Source organism: Oncorhynchus keta, chromosome 13, assembly GCF_023373465.1.
Source record: "Oncorhynchus keta strain PuntledgeMale-10-30-2019 chromosome 13, Oket_V2, whole genome shotgun sequence".
In the NCBI taxonomy this organism is placed as follows: Eukaryota; Metazoa; Chordata; class Actinopteri; order Salmoniformes; family Salmonidae; genus Oncorhynchus; species Oncorhynchus keta.
This window is the reverse complement of record NC_068433.1, coordinates 50268274-50291495: the sequence shown is the minus strand read 5'-3', so window position 1 is coordinate 50291495 and position 23222 is coordinate 50268274. Positions and strand designations below refer to the sequence as shown.

The window sequence follows — 23222 nt, the reverse complement described above, 5'->3', positions numbered from 1 at the left end:
GTTCACGTAATAGACGGATGATGTTTGCCTCTCAGCAGATGATCGTTCTGCTTTCTATTCCTCTTGGCATTTGGTGACTGTCCGTCAGAAGCGGTGCTGATGACGTAATGAGGCCCTTATATCCTCCAGCAGTGTGATGTGTCACGGACCTTATCCCAGACACCAGAAGTATGAGATTTACAGCTCAGAGGGAGAGCGAGAGTAAATCAGTGGTATGGAGAGATTGTTATTTACTGTAGATAGTTGTGCTTAATGAAGTTCTTCTTGTCCTACTCCTGTAACACATTGTGTCTGAATGGGAGATGTAAAGGGTAAAGTACAGCCCAGGCTGTTTGACAGCAACAGATGTTATGAGTATGTGGACTGACAGAGAAATTTGTGAAGCCCAGAGATGTTAAATTGTTCTGAGAGATTTCAGCAGCTTGTTGCAGAACCTTGTTTTTTTTTGTTCTCACAATCTTCAACCATCCTCCATCACACTCCCCCATCCCCCATCACACACTCCTCCATCACACACTCCCCGATCCTCCATCGCACACTCCCCCGTCCTCCATCACACACTCCCTCGTCCTCCATCACACACTTTTCCATCGCACACTCCCCGTCCTCCATCACACACTCCCTCGTCCTCCATCACACACTCCCTCGTCCTCCATCACACACTCCCTCGTCCTCCATCACACACTCCCCCGTCCTCCATCACACACTCCCCCGTCCTCCATCACACACTCCCCCGTCCTCCATCACACACTCCCCCGTCCTCCATCACACACTCCCTCGTCCTCCATCACACACTCCCTCGTCCTCCATCACACACTCCCTCGTCCTCCATCACACACTCCCTCGTCCTCCATCACACACTCCCCAATCCTCCATCACACACTCCCCATCCTCCATCACACACTCCCCATCCTCCATCACACACTCCCCCGTCCTCCATCACACACTCCCCGTCCTCCATCACACACTCCCCCGTCCTCATCACACACTCCCCCGTCCTCCATCACACACTCCCCGTCCTCCATCACACACTCCCCCGTCCCTCCATCACACACTCCCCCGTCCCTCCATCACACACTTCCCCATCCCTCCATCACACACTCCCCCATCCTCCATCACCCCCCAAGGCTGTGCTCTTGCAGTGAGTGTCTTGTAGGTTATGTCTGTCAGTGAGAGTGTCTTGTAGGTTATGTCTGTCAGTGAGAGTGTCTTGTAGGTTATGTCTGTCAGTGAGAGTGTCTTGTAGGTTATGTCTGTCAGTGAGAGTGTCTTCTAGGTAATGTCTGTCAGTCTTGTAGGTTATGTCTGTCAGTGAGAGTGTCTTGTAGGTTATGTCTGTCTTATAGGTTATGTCTGTCAGTGAGAGTGTCTTGTAGGTTATGTCTGTCTTATAGGTTATGTCTGTCAGTGAGAGTGTGTTGTAGGTTAAGTCTGTGGCTGGGTAGAGTAGCGGTGGGTTCCTCTAACTCGCTCTGTGCCTCTGAATAGACTCCCACTGCTACTCCCACCTTCTTCTCCTTCTCCACTGTAGCTTAGCAACATGTACCCAGCAGGCCTTTTCACAGGAGTCCAGGAAAAGTAGTCCCAAACAACAGTCACCACTCTGACGGCCAGAGACAGGACTCTATGGAGAACTGTGTTTTAGGTGTAACTGCTGTTGCTTTGTAGCACGGTGGTGCTGCTGTCTGATGCGTTGTTCTATTGCATTATACAGTCCTGATACAGTATCATTTTTGAGTTTTTGAGTTTTGTAGCTGGAGCCCTAAGCTTTTCACGGTCAAGTTAGCCTACGTGGTCATAAACAACTCCTGGACAAAATGATATCTATTAACAACTACATGTTTTTTTACAGTGTGCAGATCATGCAGTCAGGCTAAGCTCAAACAGTTATAGCCTAAGGTATGACAGTAATCCTGTATGACAGTCTTAGTTATACGCAGCAGTGTAACTGCTTTTTCAAGCGAACACCTTGGTAACGTTCAATTCTATCTCAATCTCTGCCAGGAGATTTCAGTGCGTTGTCCTCAGTTATTATTCACAGCAGCGATTCCCCCTGGTGGAATTCCATTGAAAATCATTCATGTCATTATAAGTGACAACAGGGTAGGCTTGGGCGATATACCATGTACCGGGGTATTTAGATATACCGATGGTATGGTTTTCAATACCTTTTTTAAAAAGAAATAAGGCCCCTTGTGTGCACTTCCGGTAATACCAAATACCCCCCGGGAAGGCACAGAAACAGTATGAAAATCTGCCTGCCACCCAACCTCGATCGGGCGTGCATTCATTAGTGACCACTGTAGAAAATAGTTAGTTTCTTATTGGAAAAATAACAGATAACAGATGAGATCCAGATAACAGATTCATATTAACCACATAACCACTTGTATTATGTCTCAGTCAGATATGAGTTATGAGTGGATAGTAACCATTTTGTCTTTCATCTCTTCTCAGTGCCCTTGATGATGACAGCACCAGCCTCAGGCAGCAGAAGCTGGAAAAGCAGGTAATGACTAACTTTATTAAACACATTTAACTAGTTACGCCACATACAGCACCTGTTCAACACACATAGCCACTCTATAGACATTACAGCTCCCATATAGACATTACAGCTTCCATAGACTTGTTCAGGGTATATGTCATGAGTATTCTATTTATGATGCAGAAATGACCAGACCAGTCCATATTATTTATATCTAGAGGCATTTTGCATTTGATGTTTTGGTTGTTTTTGGTGTCTTTTCATCTTTTGTCAGAATTGTTTTTGAGGTCTCAGTCCATGTTTATAGCTGTGAGCCTGTCAAGCTTGAACATTTGACTGGCAGCGAGTGTATAAATGACCTTGTTTTCTGCCTCCGGTGTCACTCAGGCTATGAATTTCCGACCATCAGCACAGTAAGGCTGATTGTCATGAAACCGAGGGAAAACAGGGTGTCTTTGAACTCTTTTATTTTCGAAGGAAAGTACAATTGATCCAATTAGTAGAAAGAAAAGTATTTGTCCGGAAGTTAATTGTTTTAGCACTCATTGTAGAGATAAAGCACAAATCTGCTCCTTTCTCAGCGAACAGCTCTTCCTGGTCTGCGTGTCTGATGATTGTCCCTTACAATCCCTCCTGCCTACAGTATCCTTATCACCACGCTGCTTTAAAGTGAAACGGACTGATTTGGTTTAAGAAACCAGCCTTAAGCAACAGTCACACAATGGAGTAAAAGATGGATGAGATGATTGGTAGGCACATAGACTGACTCGATGTCTGCGTCCCAAATGGCACCCTGTTCCCTACATAGTGCACTACTTCTGACCAGAGCCTAACAAAGTAGTGCACTATGTAGGGATTAACCGTAGAAAGGTTTCAATAGACAGAGTCTGTGTAGTGCACTATATGCCTACAGATGTAGGATCTGAATTTAATCACATTTGTTGCTGAGAATTTGTAGTGCATTTGAGTTTTAAAAAGGCTTCTAAAGTTTGTAACCCTAAACCAAACTCCTAACCCTAACCACTAACCCCTTACTCTAACCTTAATTCTAACTCTTCACCTAATCCCTAACTTAAAATGGCCTTTGTCCTTATGAGGACATGAGAAATGTCCCCACAAGGGAGAATTTTCCTTGTTTTACTATCCTTGTGGGGACTTTAGGTCCCCACAAGGATAGAAAAACCAACCCACACACACAAACACAGAAAAAAAATTGCTCTTACTGTCTGACACTCGCAGCACCTCTATCCCCCTCCCTCCCTCCCTCCCTTTCTCCATCTCACTCATTCTCTCTCTCTCTCTCCCTCACTCTGCCCCGGGGTGCTTACGACCGCTGATTCAGTTAGTGACAGTGACCACCCAGACACACGCACATACACTCTAGTTCTCTCTCACACACACGCCGAGGAGGAGACACGGACTCAGAGTGAGAGGGAAGCTGGTGTTGCGTCGTTATCCTTGTGTTAGTTGTCTGATCTGAAAGCCTGATCCAGGGGTAGTGGAGGGCAGGGAGACAGAGGCATGCCCGGCAAGAGTGCTGCTCAGTGGGGGAGAGTTTAGACGTGACGCGGTCTCACAGAGCATGGAACCCTGAGCCCCACAGAGAAACTTCTGCACTTCACTGTTACTCTCTGTCCCACTCCGGACACCAATGGACAGGGTGGGTCAGCACCTCTTATTCTCTGTTCTGTTTATCTCATTTATGGTTGACTATTTTGATCTGAGAGTAACATGGGAAGTTGTTTGTGTGTGTCTGTGTGCACTGGTACATGCTTGCGCGTATGTATTTTGGTGTGTATATTTCTGTGTGTGTGTGTGTTTGCATATGTACGTGCTTGCGTGTGTGTACTGTGCATGTGTGCGAGCATTTGATTTCAGCTCATCCTGGTGATATCATTGTTCTAGCCTGTCTCTGGTGGGACACACTTCCGTGGATGTGGGCTATCTCCTAGTCTGCTATTTTCATTAGCCTCCTGTGTCTTGTTTTAGGTCTGTACAATGTCTTTCTCCCAATGCCTCAGGATAGTGAATGAAACAGTGTATTGAGTCATATCCTTTTCTCATATCCTATCCTCTTAAGTCTTGTTTAAATTGACAATAATACAATGGATTGTTTTAATTGTAGGGCAGTTTTGTTTCAAGTAGCCTACTTTCTTTTCTCCAGTTTTTCAAAAAATATTCTGATATTTAATCATTTAGAGGTATGATCTGTGTAATGTTGGTGTACTGGGATCTAATAGTCTATTCAACAGATTATATCAACTCTTTATATTACTGTTTGAAAATGCACATAGTTGAACAATGAGTAGCCTAAATATTCCTAATTTTGTAGCCATACTCTATGTTCTGGTTATACACGCTTAGAAAAAAGGGTTCCAAAGGGGTTCTTCGACTGTCCCTATAGGAGAACCCTTTTTTTGTTTACAGGTAGAACCCTTTTTAGGTTCCGTGTGGACTCCTCTGTAGAAAGGGTTCTACAAGGAACCCAGAAGGGTTCCTTCTATACCTGGAACCCAGAAGGGTTCCTTCTATACCTGGAACCAAAGAAGTTCTACCTGGAACCAAAAAGGGTTATTTAAAGGGTTCTCCTATAGGGACAGCCGTATAACTGTTCAACGTTCTAGATAGAAAAAAAGGTGCTAAGAGTATATGTAACGGATGTGAAACGGCTAGCTTAGTTAGCGGTGTGAGCGAAATAGCGTTTCAATCGGTTACGTCACTTGCTCTGAGACCTTGAAGTACTAGTTCCCCTTGCTCTGCAAGGGCCGCGGCTTTTGTGGAGCGATGGGTAACGATGCTTCGAGGGTGACTGTTGTCGTTGTGCGCAGAAGGTCCCTGGTTCGCGCCCGGGTATGGGCGAGGGGACGGTTTAAAAAGTATACTGTTACATTGATGCTGTTGACCCGGATTACTGGTTGCTGCGGAAAAAGGAGGAAGGTCAAAAGGGGGGTGAGTGTAACGGATGTGAAACGGCTAGCTTAGTTAGCGGTGTGTGCTAAATAGCGTTTCAATCGGTTACGTCACTTGCTCTGAGACCTTGAAGTAGTAGTTCCCCTTGCTCTGCAAGGGCCGCGGCTTTTGTGGAGCGATGGGTAACGATGCTTCGAGGGTGACTGTTGTCGTTGTGCGCAGAAGGTCCCTGGTTCGCGCCCGGGTATGGGCGAGGGGACGGTTTAAAATTATACTGTTACATATAGTCCAAGCAAACTAGGAACTAGGTTTGAGTTCTGTCGAGTTTGGATAGGGTTAATTCAGTGAAGTGTCGTTGCCACTGATGAGTTCTGTCAGCGAGTGAGACAGTTCAGTTTCTGCTCTACTGCTGTCAGTTCTTGTGAGGTAACCGTTCTGTAAAAACATTATTATTAGTTAAATCTAGGAGTGGCCATTGCTAAGATTCCATCAGCAATATCATCTTAGTTACAGATCAATATCACATCAGTGAGAGAAAAACAGCCTACATGAATTTGGCTAGCATTTCCCAGACAGTTTACACAGGAAGACTACTGCTAGCCAGTTTACACAGGAAGACAACTGCTAGCCAGTTTACACAAGACGACTACTGCTAGCCAGTTTACACAGGAAGACTACTGCTAGCCAGTTTACACAAGACGACTACTGCTAGCCAGTTTACACAGGAAGACTACTGCTAGCCAGTTTACACAGGAAGACAACTGCTAGCCAGTTTACACAGGAAGACTACTGCTAGCCAGTTTACACAGGAAGACAACTGCTAGCCAGTTTACACAGGAAGACAACTGCTAGCCAGTTTACACAAGACGACTACTGCTTACCAGTTTACACAGGAAGACTACTGCTAGCCAGTTTACACAGGATGACAACTGCTAGCCAGTTTACACAAGAAGACTACTGCTAGCTAGTTTACACAGGAAGACAACTGCTAGCCAGTTTACACAAGAAGACTACTGCTAGCCAGTTTACACAGGAAGACTACTGCTAGCCAGTTTACACAGGATGACTACTGCTAGCCAGTTTACACAGGAAGACTACTGCTAGCCAGTTTACACAGGATGACTACTGTTGCCCAGAGCAAAGAGGGAAGACAAAGAAAAAAAACTAGACAAAAGGGTTTCAAAGTTTAATCAGATCCTGGGTCAGATGTATGGCACATTTTTAAGTAGGATCTCATCGTGAAGCATTGTGGGGCTTTTATTTCTTGTTTACATGGAATCTCTATCCTGTGTCCAAATTAACAGTCTGTTTCATTATGATAATCCATTCAGATGATTTATTCATTTGTCTGCTATTTTTAGCCTTAGAAGAAAACGAAGAGGCGAGCCGTTTTCCCCTCTTAAAGGGATATTTCGGTATTTCGATTGTATCTACTTCCCCAGAGTCAGATGAACTTGTGGATACCATTTGTATGTCTCTACGTGCAGTTTGAAGGAAGTTTCTAACTAGCGTTATAGCAATAGATAAGTAGTGTTAACGCAATGACTGGAAGTCTCTTGTAATTGCTAGCATGCTAGTAGATGCCATAGACGTCCAGTCATTGGGCTAACGCTAGTTAGCATTGGCTCGCAAAACTACCTCTAACTTCCTTCATACTGGATGCAGAGACATACAAATGCTATTTATGAGTTCATCTGACTCTGGGGAAGTAAATAAAGGGCTTCATTGCCAAAAGACCGAAATGTCCCTTTAAAACAAAGCCTGTTTGAAATGTAAACCATCAGACTCCAAGCTGAAACCATTAAGCTCCCAGAGGCCTTTCATCTGGTCTTATTTGCATTTTAATCCAAGACTGGGTATTTAATTAATATTCTTTTTCAGGTGTCAAATAGAAGCAGGCCATGGTAGTGTGTGCGCGTGTGTGTGTGTAGGTACGAGCGTGTGTGTCTGTGCTTTTGTGTGTGTGCGCCTGTGTTGCATTGACCCTGAATGTGTGTGTTGCGTTAGCCCTGAGTAATAAAACCTTTCTGTAGTGGTGGTTAATCAGCCCAATGAGGCTTCAGAGAGACAAGGACCTCTCGTTTCTTTCCAGCCCAGTTCATCACTAAACACCACTTGTTGTTTTGATGCTCCCCACTAATTGAGGCAGTTACATAACCCATTGCCTGCTTTGACCAGAGACCAGGACTGCAGAGCCAACTGATAAATGTCACCGTAATTCATGGAAATGGACCATTTCTCTAGTGTGAAGCTTTATTATAGTCATAGAGACATCGTGCTGTGTATTTGTCTAGCCATAAATCTAAAGGGGGCCAACCCTCGTCGCTGTTGTCCCTAGTTTCCCAGAGCGTTTGTGATGGCTGTGACAATGTCAGCTCTAATGATCCCACTGCCTTGTCACTGTCCCCTGTCCCCAGTTTCTCTGTCCCTGTACTGAACAGAGCCTCAGTCAGCACAGCACAGAGTTATAGGGTTCCACTGGAAGCAGCATTTCCAACTCTAGGTTTATTAAAGTAGTTTGAATTGTTTGCACTGTATGTCAAGCACTCTGTTACTTTGTCTCAGCATCTTTTACAACAGTCTAGGCTTACTTGTCCAGGACCCATGTAACAGGTTTTTCTAAATTGATTTCAATGGATTTGTTGCTGAAGGTTCCTTCACTGAGTAGCTAACTCTCTTATATCCCATTTCCTCTAGTGGTAATGCTAGGATACAAATGTCCATTATTCTGTGACCTTTACTATGAGATAAATATAGCCTAGCCAACCTTACCTCACCTGTTCTGTTTCTATGCGAGTTGCATATTCTGCCTTCCAATTTAGTGTCAAAGATACTGAAGGAAGAAAACATTACATTTTACTGTGGCTGAATGATTTGCCAGGTCAGGTCATGACGCTTGTGTGTGTGTTGTTTACAAAGCCATCTGGGGTTCCATTTTGAGATACACATTGAATGGCCATCATATTCTGTCCTCTCCCCCAACAACAGTGGGAGTGGTGAAAAGACAACCACAAAGACTGTGGAGTCTATCAAGGACACTGACACAGTTACCATAGGAACATGCATCTTGTTTGACACCCCTGAAACGAAGCTGGCAAGCTATGATACTGTGTTTTTTGCTAATTTGTTTTGTCATATTGCTTAAGATAACTTTGTTTTTCAAAACACCAACACCGGTGGTTTTTCGATCAGTGTCCCAAGTATCTGATAAGGACAGAGTCGTTACTGATTGTCTGGTTATCTGGAAAAGGTGTAAGGCTGTCTGTATAAGGTTGAATATAGATGAGTGTCTGGCTTGATGATGAGGAAGTCATCATAAAGTAATTCTTCCCCAGAGTCAGATGAACTCGTGGGTACCAGTTGTATGTCTCCTCATCCAGTAGGAAGGAAGTTAGCTGTAGTTTCGCGAGCGAATGCTAACTAGTGTTCGAGCAATGACTGGAAGTACACAGTCTAGAGGTATGCATTACATAGCAGCCAGACCTCTATGATTAAAGAGTGTTTTAATGAGGGAAAGGGATGGTGTCCTCATGGACTGTGGGGAAGAGAGGCCAGGTATACCTGGACAAATACAGGTAGGGTCCAGAGAGAGAGGATCACTAGAGCCTTATCACCAGCTGTCAGTCCAGCTGTCAGTCTGGGGCAGGAAAGGCCGGACGGACAAACAATATTTGCATGGTAAACTCTTACTGTCGTAATCCCCCCCCCCCCGTCCACAGAGGGCGCTGTTGGAGCAGAAGCAGCGGCGGAAGCGGCAGGAGCCTCTGATGGTGCAGCCCAACCCAGAGGCCCGGCCCAGGCGCTCCAGGCCTCGGCGCAGTGAGGAGCAGGCCCCGCTGGTGGAGTCGCGCCTCGGCATCATCAGCGATGTCATCATGGACGGTGAGCCTTGGTTCTTGGGGTTAGCTACTGTACTAGCTAGTTTTTCCGGGGTCAGATCACACGATCGGGATAAAGTAATGGGTCTGAGGAAGCAGGATCAGTGCTGAGTGATTGCACCCCAGTCCACAGTCAGAGATAAACAGTTGTTGGCTATGAAGAAGAATTCTTTGATGATCCATTTGCTTTCCAGTCCAGAGTGAGGGCAGTACGTCAGGTGAGGACAGTGAGAGGGAGTGGTGGGAGAAGGTGGGGCCAGGCCCCATGTTGCCCAGGAAAGCAGGGAGAGGGCCAGTCATGGAGCTCACTCTGGAGGAGCAGAGTGGCCTTCCAGATCGAGGTAGAGAAGACCAGTCAGGAAATACAAGACTAGAGAATAGGGTTATAAACATTGGTGCATCCCACTTCGGATACCAATCACCTGTAAATCAAATCAAATCCAATTGTATTTGTCACATACACATGGTTAGCAGATGTTAATGCGAGTGTAGCGAAATGCTTGTGCTTCTAGTTCCGACAATGCAGTAATAACCAACAAGTAATCTAACTAACAATTCCAAAACTACTGTCTTATACACACAAGTGTAGGGGGATAAGGAATATGTACATAAAGATATATGAATGAGTGATGGTACAGAGCGGCATAGGCAAGATACAGTAGATGGTATCGAGTACAGTATATACATATGAGTATGTAAACAAAGTGGCATAGTTAAAGTGGCTAGTGATACATGTATTACATAAAGATGCAGTAGATGATATAGTGTACAGTATATACAGTATATACGTATACATATGAGATAATAATGTAGGGTATTTGTTTAAAGTGGCTAGTGATATATTTTACATAATTTCCCATCAATTCCCATTGTACATTGGCATGCAATGTATGTTAGTCTCTCACATACTGGGATACAATGTTATAAAATGTTCCTCCAAACAATCAGGAAACTAATATATTGAGGTGTGTGTGTGGTGCGTGTGTCTAATTACGCCTCCCTCAGTCTTGGGACGTGTGGAGAAGCGCCTGTTCAATGTAGTGGAGGAGACACCCAGGAAGCTGTTCTCTCTGATGCCCAGAGGGGCCTTCAGATGGGGAGGAGAGAGTCACATTCAGAGAGGCAGAGCAGCATTCAGACTCTCAGGCAAGAAAAGGGCCACCTGCTCAGTGCAGCATATCACTCCATGGCACAAGGCTAAGCTCTGACATGAACATAGAGGATAGGTACTACAGAGAAACGCAGCTGCAAGCAGACGGCTAAGTAATAAGGAGTAGGTACAAATCAAATCACCTCAGGGAAGCACAGACAGGAATACAGAACAGCTCTTGGAGAAGTAAACAGCTGGATGCTCAAACACACAGACAAGCAAAGTCATTAACATAATTCAAGACATTAAAAAAACCTGTCTATGAATGCGCCCCACCCTGCAGGTATCGACGGCCCTGCTGCCTTCATGGGCTCTGAGGCCCCAGACCTGGGTACCAAGATCCAGATTCTGTCGGTGAGCAAGTCCCAGCCCCTGTCCCAGCCGCTGCACCAGTCTCCCCTCGCCGAGGAGCCTGACCGGGACGGGGACACGGAGACTCTGCTGGAGCCCAAGACGGACATCCATGAGCTGCTGCAGAAACGAGGTGAGAAGGGGGTTAGGGAGTCAGGACAGCCAGTTTGGACAGAAGATAGGAGTGTTAAAGTAGAGTGTTATAAAGAGTTCTGTCAGTAGGTAAGGCTGGGGGGTTTCTTGAACACCTTACTTGACCAGGAAATACTCTGGGGCCTAGTTATGGTCAGACCATGTGACCAGGAAATAGTCCTAGCCCTATGACCTACACAGCACAGACAATGTCTCATACGCAGTAGTGCTATAGACAGAAGACCTAGGAGAGTGTGTACACATGCGAGTCAGTCAGTTATATCATCATCTACCCTGATAAATCCTCTGGGTCGAATACTAAGCAGCTTCAGAGATCACTCGATATAAGTGTCTCTTTCACACTTCTGGGCTGATAGAGGCACTTTGTAGTTTAGTGAGAGGACAGGCTGAACTGAAAGAGAGAGAGAATGCAGGATGGGGTGAGAAGATAAAGAAAGCGAAGGAGGACAGATGAGAAATGGGAGCATATCTGGTCAACATCGTTGTTCAGGGACAGTCTCAAGAACATTGGAGGTTGTGGTTTATTGTTGCTGCTGTCCTTTCAGTTGCTCTCATTAAAAGCCATTGCACAGTGCTAAAACCTTTTCCCTGCTCTGGGATACTACCTCCTCCCAGGGCTGTGGTGCTGCAGTGTGCAGTTAGAGAGCCGGCGGAGGGCGAGGTTGATGGTGAAAGTGAGAAATTGATAATTTTGTAAGGGGCAAGAGTAGCATCCACCTACCACAGTACCTATTTATGCCACTTTACCTTCCTTCCTTCTGGCAGGTCCACGAAGAGTGTTGAAGTCTCTTTCATTTCCTGAGACCAATTCAATATCATTCTGTACTGTTACTGTGCGAAATGACAAGCTAAATTAAGATAGCCAGGTCTATATCCGGGAGAGAGATGTATTACCTAGTTAAACCTGAGACCCAGATTAAGGGCAGTGTATTACTGCATTAGCCTCCGTTTTTAAGGATCTTCTCCTGAACAGCAACAAGAGGGCAGGTAACACTCCCCTCTCAATAATGCAAACGTTCATCATGAATGAATGTCTGGTCTGCTTAGTGCTACTGAGATCCAGCCTGTCCTCAGGTGCCTTAGATAGTGCCTGGCTGCCCAATCAGTTTTATTTCCCAGTGTAAACGAATTTAAATGGAAACAGCAAAGGATTAGTAATAGCCTACTGCCTCCATTTGGATTTGACTTGGGGACGCTATTCAATCAAAACTGGTCAGCGAGTTCCCAGGGTAAAGTTCTTCATGTGCTGCTAGACCGAGAAAGTGGTTGAAATGATCACGTTGTAAGTTTTGGTTTTACAACCTGAGCATCGACCCCTTTCTTTTTAGAAAAGTTGTATTATCAGAACGTATTGGCATTTCCATTTGGCTGATTTAGTAAAAGAAGTGACTATACAAAACATTGTTGTTTTAATTGATGCCTTTGAGTCACTATTAGAATGTAGCTGACATTTGCGGTCTGTATTTCATGTTTGTCAGTACCCTGACATTTAGACATCTCTGGGGCTAGATGGAGTGAACACCACTGTGTACATATTGTTTCTAGCCACGTTGGCCAATACATATGTGTCTGTCTGCAGAGGCGTGGGACATCTCTCTCAGCCCCTCCCCCTCTCTGATTGACCCCGCCAACGGCAGGGTGGTCCAGTTGGTTGGTGCAGTGGAGGAGGGCCCAGAGGAGGGGCAGGAGGAGGGGCCAGAGCGCCCACTGTCTGCCAGGGAGAAACTACTCCAGTCAGGTAGTAGAGAGCAGCCTGCCGTTCCCATGGTGACAGGGCTGGAGTGAAGGTTGTTGGGTTTCTGTCTCTCTCCCTCCCTCCTATCCTCTCTCTGCAGCACTAACTCTATGGAGCAGAGGTGAAACTGAGGATACAGCAACAGTGAATTATATAGTTACTGGTAATAACCTAGTCATTGGATGTAAAGTGCTAGATATCATACTCTGGCTTCAAGACACACCGAGGAAAACAGGTTAATATTTCTTGTATCATCAACAATGGAACACATTGAGAGCGGACATTTTTCCCCTGCTCACTTTGAATTCTGCTATCGCATCTAAAAAATGCTTTCTCATTCAAATATTCCACAGCACCAGCCAGAGTCACGGCTGGTAAATCCAATTAGCAGCATTACTGACACCTGTCCAGAGCAGCTCCCACAGAGGCCTGTCTGACCACACCGTGTTGTGTCTGTCTGGCTGGCATCTCTCAATAGGATTTCTGCTTTCCCTCATTCCTAACTAACCCCTTTACATTGGACAATCAGGGCCGGTTTCGTGGACACAGATTACTCCTGGACTGAAAAGCATGCTTAACGTGCATTTAGTACAAGGCTTAATCTGGGCCCAGGAAATCAGCTCTCAGTGATGGATAAAACACAATGAAGATGGAGAATCTATTGTCTTGTATTTCACTGTATTTTTTCCATTGTGGAAATGTATAGGGCTCTGAAGTGGACTAACAGTGGTGTCTGGGGATAATGAAGGCTGCTGGGATGGCTAGAGGTTCATAACAGGTCTCTTCTATCGTAACCTGGTTACTGGGTAGTCTCGTCTGTTCCATACAGAAAAGTTCTTCCTCAATGGGTCTCAACAGTTACTCAGCACTATTTCGCATCCGCTTTCCTTTCTATCCTCTGCCAGCTGTTTTAAGGTTAGGTTGTCTCCTCAAATTTTGGGGGGAATACTAAATGTTATAGAGAGCAGTTTTAGCTGCATATTGTAATATGTGGCCTTTTCCGATACAGGAAATATTGCATCAGTTCATATTTTCAACTGGGGTAGTATGATGACTTAGTTGGAACAAATCAAAGGCTATGTTATCAAAAACAAAATCTGCATACATTTGAAGAAATGCATTGCCCATATCCATTACATGCAGGCTAATCACAATGGGTCGAAGGAGAAAAAAAATCTCTCCTTGAGTCATGGCAATAAGAACCTATGGGATTACTGAGGAGATATGGAGGAGTTTTCAGCTTGGCTGGGCATCTGAGATGATCTCTCATGTCTGCATAGAACCCTGGGTCCTCCTGATCCCAACCAATGGAGTGTAAGCTGTAGGCCACATCTCCCATAGTGCATTCTTTCTCCCCTGACCAGGTCTGTCAGGCAGTATGAACTACGAAGAGGCCAGTGAGGATGAGGAACACGGTGATGAAGACCGGCCACGCTCGCTGTCCCCCAACCCAGAGTCAACACGGCCTGCGTCTGCCTCCAGCGCAAAGTCCAACACAGTGAGTCCAACCATATAGTTGTCTCTGTCCTGTCATATCATTAGGAGCACATACAGTGGGGCAAAAAAGTATTTTGTCAGCCACCAATTGTGCAAGTTCTCCCGCTTAAAAAGATGAGAGAGGCCTGTAATTTTCATCATAGGTACATTTCAACTATGACAGACAAAATTAGAAAAAAATCCAGAAAATCACATTGTAGGATTTTTAATGAATTTATTTGCAAATTATGGTGGAAAATAAGTATTTGGTCAATAACAAAAGTTTATCTCAATACTTTGTTATATACCCTTTGTTGGCAATGACAGAGGTCAAACGTTTTCTGTAAGTCTTCACAAGGTTTTCACACACTGTTGCTGGTATTTTGGCCCATTCCTCCATGCAGATCTCCTCTTGAGCAGTGGTGTTTTGGGGCTGTTGCTGGGCAACACGGACTTTCAACTCCCTCCAAAGATTTTCTATGGGGTTGAGATCTGGAGACTGGCTAGGCCACTCCAGGACCTTGAAATGCTTCTTACGAAGCCACTCCTTCGTTGCCCAGGCGGTGTTTTTGGGATCATTGTCATCCTTTACACGGATCACTTGTCCTGGTCCCTTTGCAGAAAAACAGCCCCAAAGCATGATGTTTCCACCCCCATGCTTCACAGTAGGTATGGTGTTCTTTGGATGCAACTCAGCATTCTTTGTCCTCCAAACACGACGATTTACCAAAAAGTTATATTTTGGTTTCATCTAACCATATGACATTCTCCCAATCTTCTTCTGGATCATCCAAATGCTCTCTAGCAAACTTCAGACGGGCCTGGACATGTACTGGCTTAAGAAGGGGGACACGCCTGGCACTGCAGGATTTATTTATTTTCCACCATAATTTGCAAATAAATTCATAAAAAATCCTACAATGTGATTTTCTGGATTTTCTTTCTCATTTTGTCTGTCATAGTTGAAGTGTACCTATGATGAAATTTACAGGCCTCTCTCATCTTTTTAAATGGGAGAACTTGCACAATTGGTGGCTGACTAAATACTTTTTTGCCCCACTGTACATAGCTATGTGGCTATGGCTTGTGAGATTTCTAATGTATTCATTTTCACATGGCAAATCAACTTGTCACTTGAAGACATATAGAAATGCATGAAGACACTGAAACAACAAGATGGCAGATGAATGTTGTCCCCCCCTACTCCTGGACCGTATCTCCTTTATAACAGTGATTGGCCGGTATGTTTTGTGACGTATCATTGTGTGTTTTTTTCCCCCCTTACAGGAGTGCGTGACACCGGGGTCGCCCACGGCGGAGAGCGCCCTGATCGAAGTGGACAACCTGGAGGAGTTTGTGGTGCGTCCCGCCCTCCGCGGCGTCACCGTCAAGTGCCGCATATCCCGGGACAAGAAGGGAATGGACCGCGGCCTGTACCCCACCTACTTTATGCACATGGAGAGAGAGGACGGCAGGAAGGTACATTTGACCTCACATCCTGTCATGGGGGATTAACATGGAGAAGACCTAGATAGATTTACAGTCAAGAGATTTCTTTTTAATTGTATTTCACGGGCCTGTTTCATTGTCTTTTCCTCAATAGCTACATTTGAAATGGTATGAGAATATAAAGTAAGAGTAACACCTGTTTTGACTGCAGTGATTAAAATGATGGTTTGTGAGTTTCCCTCTCACCCTGAGTTTACTCTCTTTGTTTCACCCAGCTGTTTCTTCTGGCTGGGAGGAAGAGGAAAAAGAGCAAGACGTCCAACTACCTGATCTCAGTGGACGCCACGGACCTGTCACGCGAGGGAGAGAGCTTCATGGGGAAACTGAGGTAGGACCATGTCTCACTCTGTCACAACTCTGCTAAATATAATTCTAAATCCTTGCTGATGAACAATTTACATATTGTTTTGAGCCCTCGGCTGCATCTGATAACTCTATTGGGTGGGATTGTGAGTGCTGGAGGGTCATTGTAGACTCTAATGTGATTGGTCTGGTCATCCTGCAGGTCTAACCTGATGGGGACCAAGTTCACGGTGTATGACCAAGGCACCAACCCCTGTAAGAACCCTGGAGCTTTGCTGGAGGAGAGCAACACACGACAGGAACTCGCAGCCATCTGCTATGTGAGTGCACACACACACACACACACACACACACACACACACACACACACACACACACACACACACACACACACACACACACACACACACACACACACACACACACACACACACACACACACACACACACACACACACAAATAAAATAAAATAAAATAAAATTTATTTATATAGCCCTTCGTACATCAGCTGATATCTCAAAGTGCTGTACAGAAACCCAGCCTAAAACCCCAAACAGCAAACAATGCAGGTGTAAAAGCACGGTGGCTAGGAAAAACTCCCTAGAAAGGCCAAAACCTAGGAAGAAACCTAGAGAGGAACCACACACACACACACACACTAATATTATTGAACCTGTAAGGTTGTGTGACATTCTGATCCCCTGTGTTCTCTCTGCAGGAGACCAACGTTCTGGGGTTCAAAGGTCCCCGCAAGATGACCGTCATCATCCCAGGCATGAACATGAACTTTGAGAGGGTTCCTGTCCGTCCAAACTGTGTATGTATCAGCCCCATGGGACTGTACAACTCCAATCACTTCTCCTAACATTTGTAGTCACTGTACCTGTTATGCACAGTAAGGGAGAGGGGCGTGTCAGAGGGCATGATTGAGGGGCTAGGCCCCTTTTTTCTAAATTTCCGCCTGAATGACGTGCCCAAAGTAAACTGCCTGTTGCTCAGGCCCTGAAGCCAGGATATGCATATAATTGGTACCATTGCAAACACTTTGAAGTTTGTAGAAATGTTAAAATAATGTAGGAGAATATAACACAATAGATAGGGTAGGAGAAATTCGAAAGATAAACCAAACCTAATTTTAGTTTTTTTTTTAGAATGGCAAGTATAAGTTCATACTAAAAATTATCTTCCTGGATGCAATTCCTATGGCTTCCACAGGGTGTCAGCAGTCTGTGTTCAAGGTTTAAGGCTTGTAATTTCAAAAACAAATAAGAAATATCAGTTTTAGTACAGGGGCACAGTCTTGGAAATTTGTGTTTGTGCGTTCCATGAAGACAGGACACACCTTCTAAAATCGGTTTCCTATTGAACATACTTCTTTCCGTAAGAAATATTATAGTTTGATTACATTTTAGGGTATCTGAGGAGTGACTAGAAACATATTTTGATTTGTTGAAACAAAGTTTAGGGGTAGATTTTCGGATTCCTTTCTCTGCATGTTGCACAGGTGGATTACTCAAATCAATGGCACGCCAACTAAACAGACTTTTTTGGGATATAAAGAAGGGTTTTATCTATAAAACAAACGACACCATGTTATAGCTGGGACCCTTTGGATGACAAATCAGAGGAACATTTTTCATAAAGTAAGTGAATATTTAATAGCTATTTGTGATTTTATGAAACCTGCGCCGGTGGAAAAATATTTTGATGTGGGGCGCCGTCCTCAAACAATATCATGGCATGTTTTCGCTGTAATAACTACTGTAAATCAGACAGTGCAGTTATATTAACAAGAATTTAAGCTTTCAACTGATAAGACACTTATATGTACTTAAATGTTTAATGTCCATATGTTTCTGATTATTTATTTGACTTGCGCGCCCTCCAGATTCACCGGAAATTGTCCCGCTAGCGGGACGCCGAGCCCTAAAAGGTTTTTAAGACTCTTACACCTTGAAAGAGGCATTCTTACACCTCGAAATAGGAAATCATTGAGCACAATCTGAATAATGGAGTGAGTATTGAAGTCAACATCATGTAATGGAAACTGAGGCTAACCCACTAAGGGCTGTGAGATGTGGTCACTGGGGAGTGATGTCAGATCAGATGGTTTGGATGTCCGGGTCGTATTTATTAGGGCACGCAATGGAAAACTAAATTGAGCGTTCTTATTGGATAAGTCAAGGTTGTCACTCCCTGTTTCAGTCCTGTTTCTTCTGTTTAGTGCCTAATGAATACAACCCTGTTGTCTGTGTGTTTCCAGGAGCAGGACAGCCTTCTAAGTAAGTGGCAGAACCATTCACTGGAGAACCTGATCGAGCTGCACAACAAGGCCCCCGTGTGGAATGACGACACCCAGTCCTACGTGCTCAATTTCCACGGCCGCGTCACACAGGCCTCCGTCAAGAACTTTCAGATCGTCCACGACAACAATCGTGAGTCGATCCGTCAGTGCTTCTCTTGACTCTTTCTCTCTTGCTCTTTTTCACTTTCTCTATTTCCCACTCTCTCACCCCCTCTCCTTGAGTAAAATGGAATAATGATTTCACATTATTGAGTCATCTCTTCTCTCTTCCCTCAGCGGACTACATCGTAATGCAGTTTGGCAGAGTGGCCGAGGACGTATTCACCTTAGACTACAACTACCCCATGTGTGCCCTGCAAGCCTTCGCCATTGGCCTGTCCAGTTTCGACAGTAAACTGGCCTGCGAGTGACCAACCCCATCACGACTCCTAACTCGCCATTCCCTCCATGGCCTTTTCACCCCCCTCCAGGACAACGCCAACTCCACAACACCGCCCCTCCCCCTCACAGGATTCAGCGCCTTCCTTGTACAGCTCACCAGCAGTCTGCCACTATGAAAATAATCATGAATTATGACCTCTCACCCGTACGTGGTACATCCAATCATGGCACACTAATCACGCTGACTTGGAGAGCGGATGAAGAGAGTGGTTGTGTAAAAGAGAGGACTAAAGCAAGTAGATTTGGGTGGAGGATATAGGATTTTCCTTATCGGCAGAAAAATGAAATTACCGTCCACAAAGGGAAACTGGTCACAAATCATCAAGGCGCCTTTGTTTTCATTTGTATTTATCTGTCGTTCTGTTTCATTGAGTTTGTATTGCTTTTTGTTGCTTTAGCTGTTGTATATTGGTGATTTTATGTGTATTGAAATTGGTTGAAAGGGAAAAATGACACCAAGCATCATAGACCAAACACTCCCTGTTAGGGACAGGACTTCTAACACAGACTAGACCAGGTCACAGGAGATGGTGTCTTTGATTTATATCAGATTTGAATGTTTTATAGGCCTCAAAACATGTCTGATGAACTTATGAGTTTGTTCGTTTTTAGCAGATGTTTTTAAAGTTTCCTTTAATGTTGATTCCAAGTGTCATTTTACTCCCATTTTACATTATGTTGCCTTCTACAATCACTGTTGTGCGATTCTTTTGACGAACTCTGGAAACTTTATGGTCTATATCCTAAAATTCACCTCACTGTCGTCAAATGGTCACGTGTTTTCGGTTTCCAGCCATTTTGCAGCATCAAGATGTTCAACAATTCTAACGTTAATAAAAAAGGGTTGACATAGTTTTTCTTCCTCTTAAAGATGAATTTCTCGTAATCACATTTATTTGCTTGCATATCAGAAAGTGTTGAAGTCATGCATGTCCATCCAATGTGTCCTCATCTGTTTCCTTGTTTTAAAAACACATGTTAGTAAAAGTATCTCATTAGCATTCTGAGGAGTTTGGAAGGGAACATTTCTTACTGCAATTCCTTTGTACATGTCATTTTGTGATGTCTTAGCCCCATGTCAAGTTAAAACCACACGGGAAAGTCAATAGAGTTGCCCAGCAAGCACGATTAAAGGATTTCATTCTAGTTTTATGTAAGATATATCTAAATGTCATTTCAATGTGTGGAATACATAAGTTGGAATCCAAACAATAGAGCCTGGAATCCAAACAATAGAGGAATATTCCGTTTGGATTCCAAGTGACAACGGTCGCCCTGTACTCAGTCTACATTATATGCCAAACTTATCTACCCATGTAAAATGACACCAGATTGAATAATAACACTACATTTGATATGTACTGTAGCTGGAAGTGTTACTCTGTTCAGCAGACTACACTTGTACTGTACCATGAGGTCATTGAGAACCCACTGGGCAAGAACAGGTTGAATCCACAATGTTTCTACGTCATTTCAACCCCAACATTTGAGGTTATGACTTTGAATCAACATGGAACACTGATTGGATTTGCAAAAATGATTTTTTTTTTGACTCAACTTTTAAATCCAATGACTGGATGAAATGTTTTGTTGATTTTACGTTGAATTCACGACTCAACCAAATGTAAATCAAAACTAGATGTTGAACTGACGTCTGTGCCCCGTGGGAAATTACTTTTGGGGTGGCATTTAAGGTGCAAAATAGTTCAAATATGTGCAAAAAATATATTTAAAGGTGACCATAAAAAGTAATTTAAGTAGAGTTTTTAGTACACTGAAAAATGCATAAATAGTGGCCTTTTGTACAACGCTCGTTGCTGAAGAAAAGTTTAAAATCACAATGCCAGATTATTACTTTAACAGTATTTTTTTGCACAGGTTTGAACTATTTTGCACCATGAAAAAGTCACCCTTGATTAAAGTTTCAGCTGGATGGATGTGCTATAGAGATGCTTCTGTCCAGTAGTGTGATTCTTGTTCTTGGAGGATTAGGAACATTCCTGGGGTAGCCTGCAGGATGCATTTGATTCCTGTCCACTGATGTGTGACAGTGTCGGGAAAGTTAATTCACAAGATGTACTGTTAGAAAGAGGGAAAGGGTTTGTTTGTACAAAATATATAAAAGAGAGAAATATACCGTTTTACTACAAGATATTTAAGGGGAATTGCATTCCATTCATAACTTAACTTTCTGACAATTTTTGGGGAATTGAATTTCAGAAATATGACTGTAAATTGAATAAATGAAGATATTGTAAAGTGAACAAGACTCCCCTTGTAAGTTTAAGTAATGAATGTATTTAGTAAAAAACATTTATTTGCACCCTTTCTAATTCTCTACTTTTGCGTATGTTTTATACTAAATGTTATCAGATCTTCAACCAAAACCTAATATTAGATAAAGGGAACCTGGGTGAACAAATAACACAATTACATACTTATATAATTTATTTAATAAACAAAGTTATGCAACATCCAATGCCCCTGTGGGAAAAAGTGTCCCCTTAAGCTCAATTACTGGTTTTGCCAGTTAGCTGCAATGACTCCAACCAAACGCTTCCTGTAGTTGTTGATCAGTCTCTCACGTCACTGTGGAGGAATTTTGGCCTCCTTGCATGCAGAACTGCTTTAACTCTGACCCTTGAGATTAGCTCAGGACTTTGACTAGGCCATTCCAAAACTTCAATTGTGATGCCTTTTAGCAATGTATTTTTGTTTTTTTTATCTAATATTGGGTTTTGGTTGAAGATCTGATAACATTCAGTATCAAAAATAGAAAGGCGGCAAAAACCTTTTCACAGCACGACTGTATAAACGTTCATTCATAGGCTAGGTTGTAGCAACCTCATGATGGGTATAGGGAAAATGTTAGTATCATGTAGTAGCCTAAACCTATCGGTGTTACATTCAACTGGGTGAATGGAATATGAATGACAGTCATCCAATATTCTGTAATAGAAATAATGCCATGCTTGTTTAAAAAAAAAATGTCCTCCCTAATCATAAACAGAACCGACTGCCCCTGATGTATTCAGTAAACCCATTTATTTTCAATAACATGTTGAAAGCAACATCTAGAACTTTACATTTATTTTTTCTATATGACCAAGTGTTACAATTGCTTTGATTATTAAAACATTTAGAAAATATATCAAACTTGTTTTCGTGTTACATTTATAATTCCATTTTAAAATGGGACTTTGTAGAAACTTACTGTAAAAACGGTAATTATAAAACTTCATAAAACCCATTTTTTCTTAAAACATTCCAAGTCTTTGGAAGGCTTTGAACATTATCCTTTGGACTGGATACACAAACATTTTGTTTGGTACAGTTTTGACTGTCTTTCACCTTAATGCAAGGTGCTGCATTACGGTCTGGTGTGGAATGAATATCCAGTGAACAACAACAGTTACAGTCACAGGCAGCAACACTAGCTCTCCCAGGGCAAACCTACTCATTAACGTCCACCACTAGCAGTTCTTTGTATTTGATCAGATAGTAGGGGTAGCACTAGCACCGGTCAAAAACTACAAAGATGGTGGGGTTGACCAGCTGGTCCATACAGGTGTCGTATAGGTTGTAGTCCTCCTTTGTGGATCTGACGGTTGGCGGCCAGCGGTATTTGCACTTGCCCATGCTCACCTATCCCACCAGCACCTTGGCCAGGAACATGTTACGCACCCCAGCGTCAGGTGACACCGCAGCGAATGTGTTGGAGTAGGAGGCGTCGCTGGCGAAGTAGGAGCCGTAGCTGTACACGAACCCATTGACTCCCGAAACGCGTGGGTCAAAGTTGTTGTGGCAGATGTCCTCAATGAAGTCCCCGACGGTCCCGTGGAACAGGTGCCTCTCCAGAGCCCCATCTTCCTTGGTGTCATCGCGCTTCCGCATGTGTTCCTTGTACCTACAACACAAACATTAACCTGCAGTTCAATCAATCATTTTACTGGTGACACTACAGCCTCTTTCAAACACATTTCAACATAATGAACACATGGTTAGTCGTGGTTAGTCATTTTACAGGTCAGGAGTATCTTTCTAGCCCCTCCCACACAGGTGCATCCCCTGTAGGGTCTAAATGCCAACAGGTGGCTTGAGATGGCACTATCAACCTTTTGGTGCTGTAGGACATAACTACCGGTTTTAAAAAGAGTGGAGAATTTCTCCTGGCCCCAATTATGAGTAACACTACATGACTAAAAGTATGTGGACACCCCTTCAAATTAGTGGACTCTACTTTTTCTGCCCTGCTAGAGCTGCCCCGGTCAACTGTAACTGCTGTTTTTGTGAAGTGGAAACTTCTAGGTGCAGCAACGGCTCAGGGAAGTGGTGGGCCACACAAGATCACAGAACGGGACCACCGGGTGCTGAAGCACATACAAATGGTCTGTCCTCGGTTGCAACACTTACTACCAAGTTCCAAACTGCCTCTGGAAGCAACGTCAACAGGCTTCCTTCACAACCCCCTATTGGGTTGTGCCGTGGCGGAGATCTGTGGGCTATACTCGGCCTTGTCTCA

General features: G+C 43.8%; 1 protein-coding gene across 7 annotated transcripts in view; it reads left to right on the top strand.

Annotated features, from left to right (window-relative positions):
* LOC118392592 (tubby-related protein 3-like) overlaps positions 1-21849 on the top strand; it is a 39016-nt gene extending 17167 nt beyond the window's left edge. For 5 of the 7 annotated variants that reach the window (XM_052460581.1, XM_052460577.1, XM_052460579.1 and 2 more), the window contains 11 exons: positions 2458-2509; positions 9118-9280; positions 10710-10910; positions 12510-12668; positions 14030-14163; positions 15429-15620; positions 15866-15978; positions 16156-16273; positions 16673-16771; positions 18218-18389; positions 18536-21849. In XM_052460581.1, the coding sequence (XP_052316541.1) occupies positions 2458-2509; positions 9118-9280; positions 10710-10910; positions 12510-12668; positions 14030-14163; positions 15429-15620; positions 15866-15978; positions 16156-16273; positions 16673-16771; positions 18218-18389; positions 18536-18669 (1537 nt within the window). In that variant the 3' untranslated portion in view covers positions 18670-21849. Of the gene's footprint in view, positions 1-2457; positions 2510-3851; positions 4149-9117; positions 9281-10709; positions 10911-12509; positions 12669-14029; positions 14164-15428; positions 15621-15865; positions 15979-16155; positions 16274-16672; positions 16772-18217; positions 18390-18535 lie in introns of those variants that run through there. The other 2 variants (XM_052460583.1, XM_052460582.1) reach the window with 2 other exon arrangements.
* The last annotated feature ends 1373 nt before the right edge of the window (positions 21850-23222 follow it).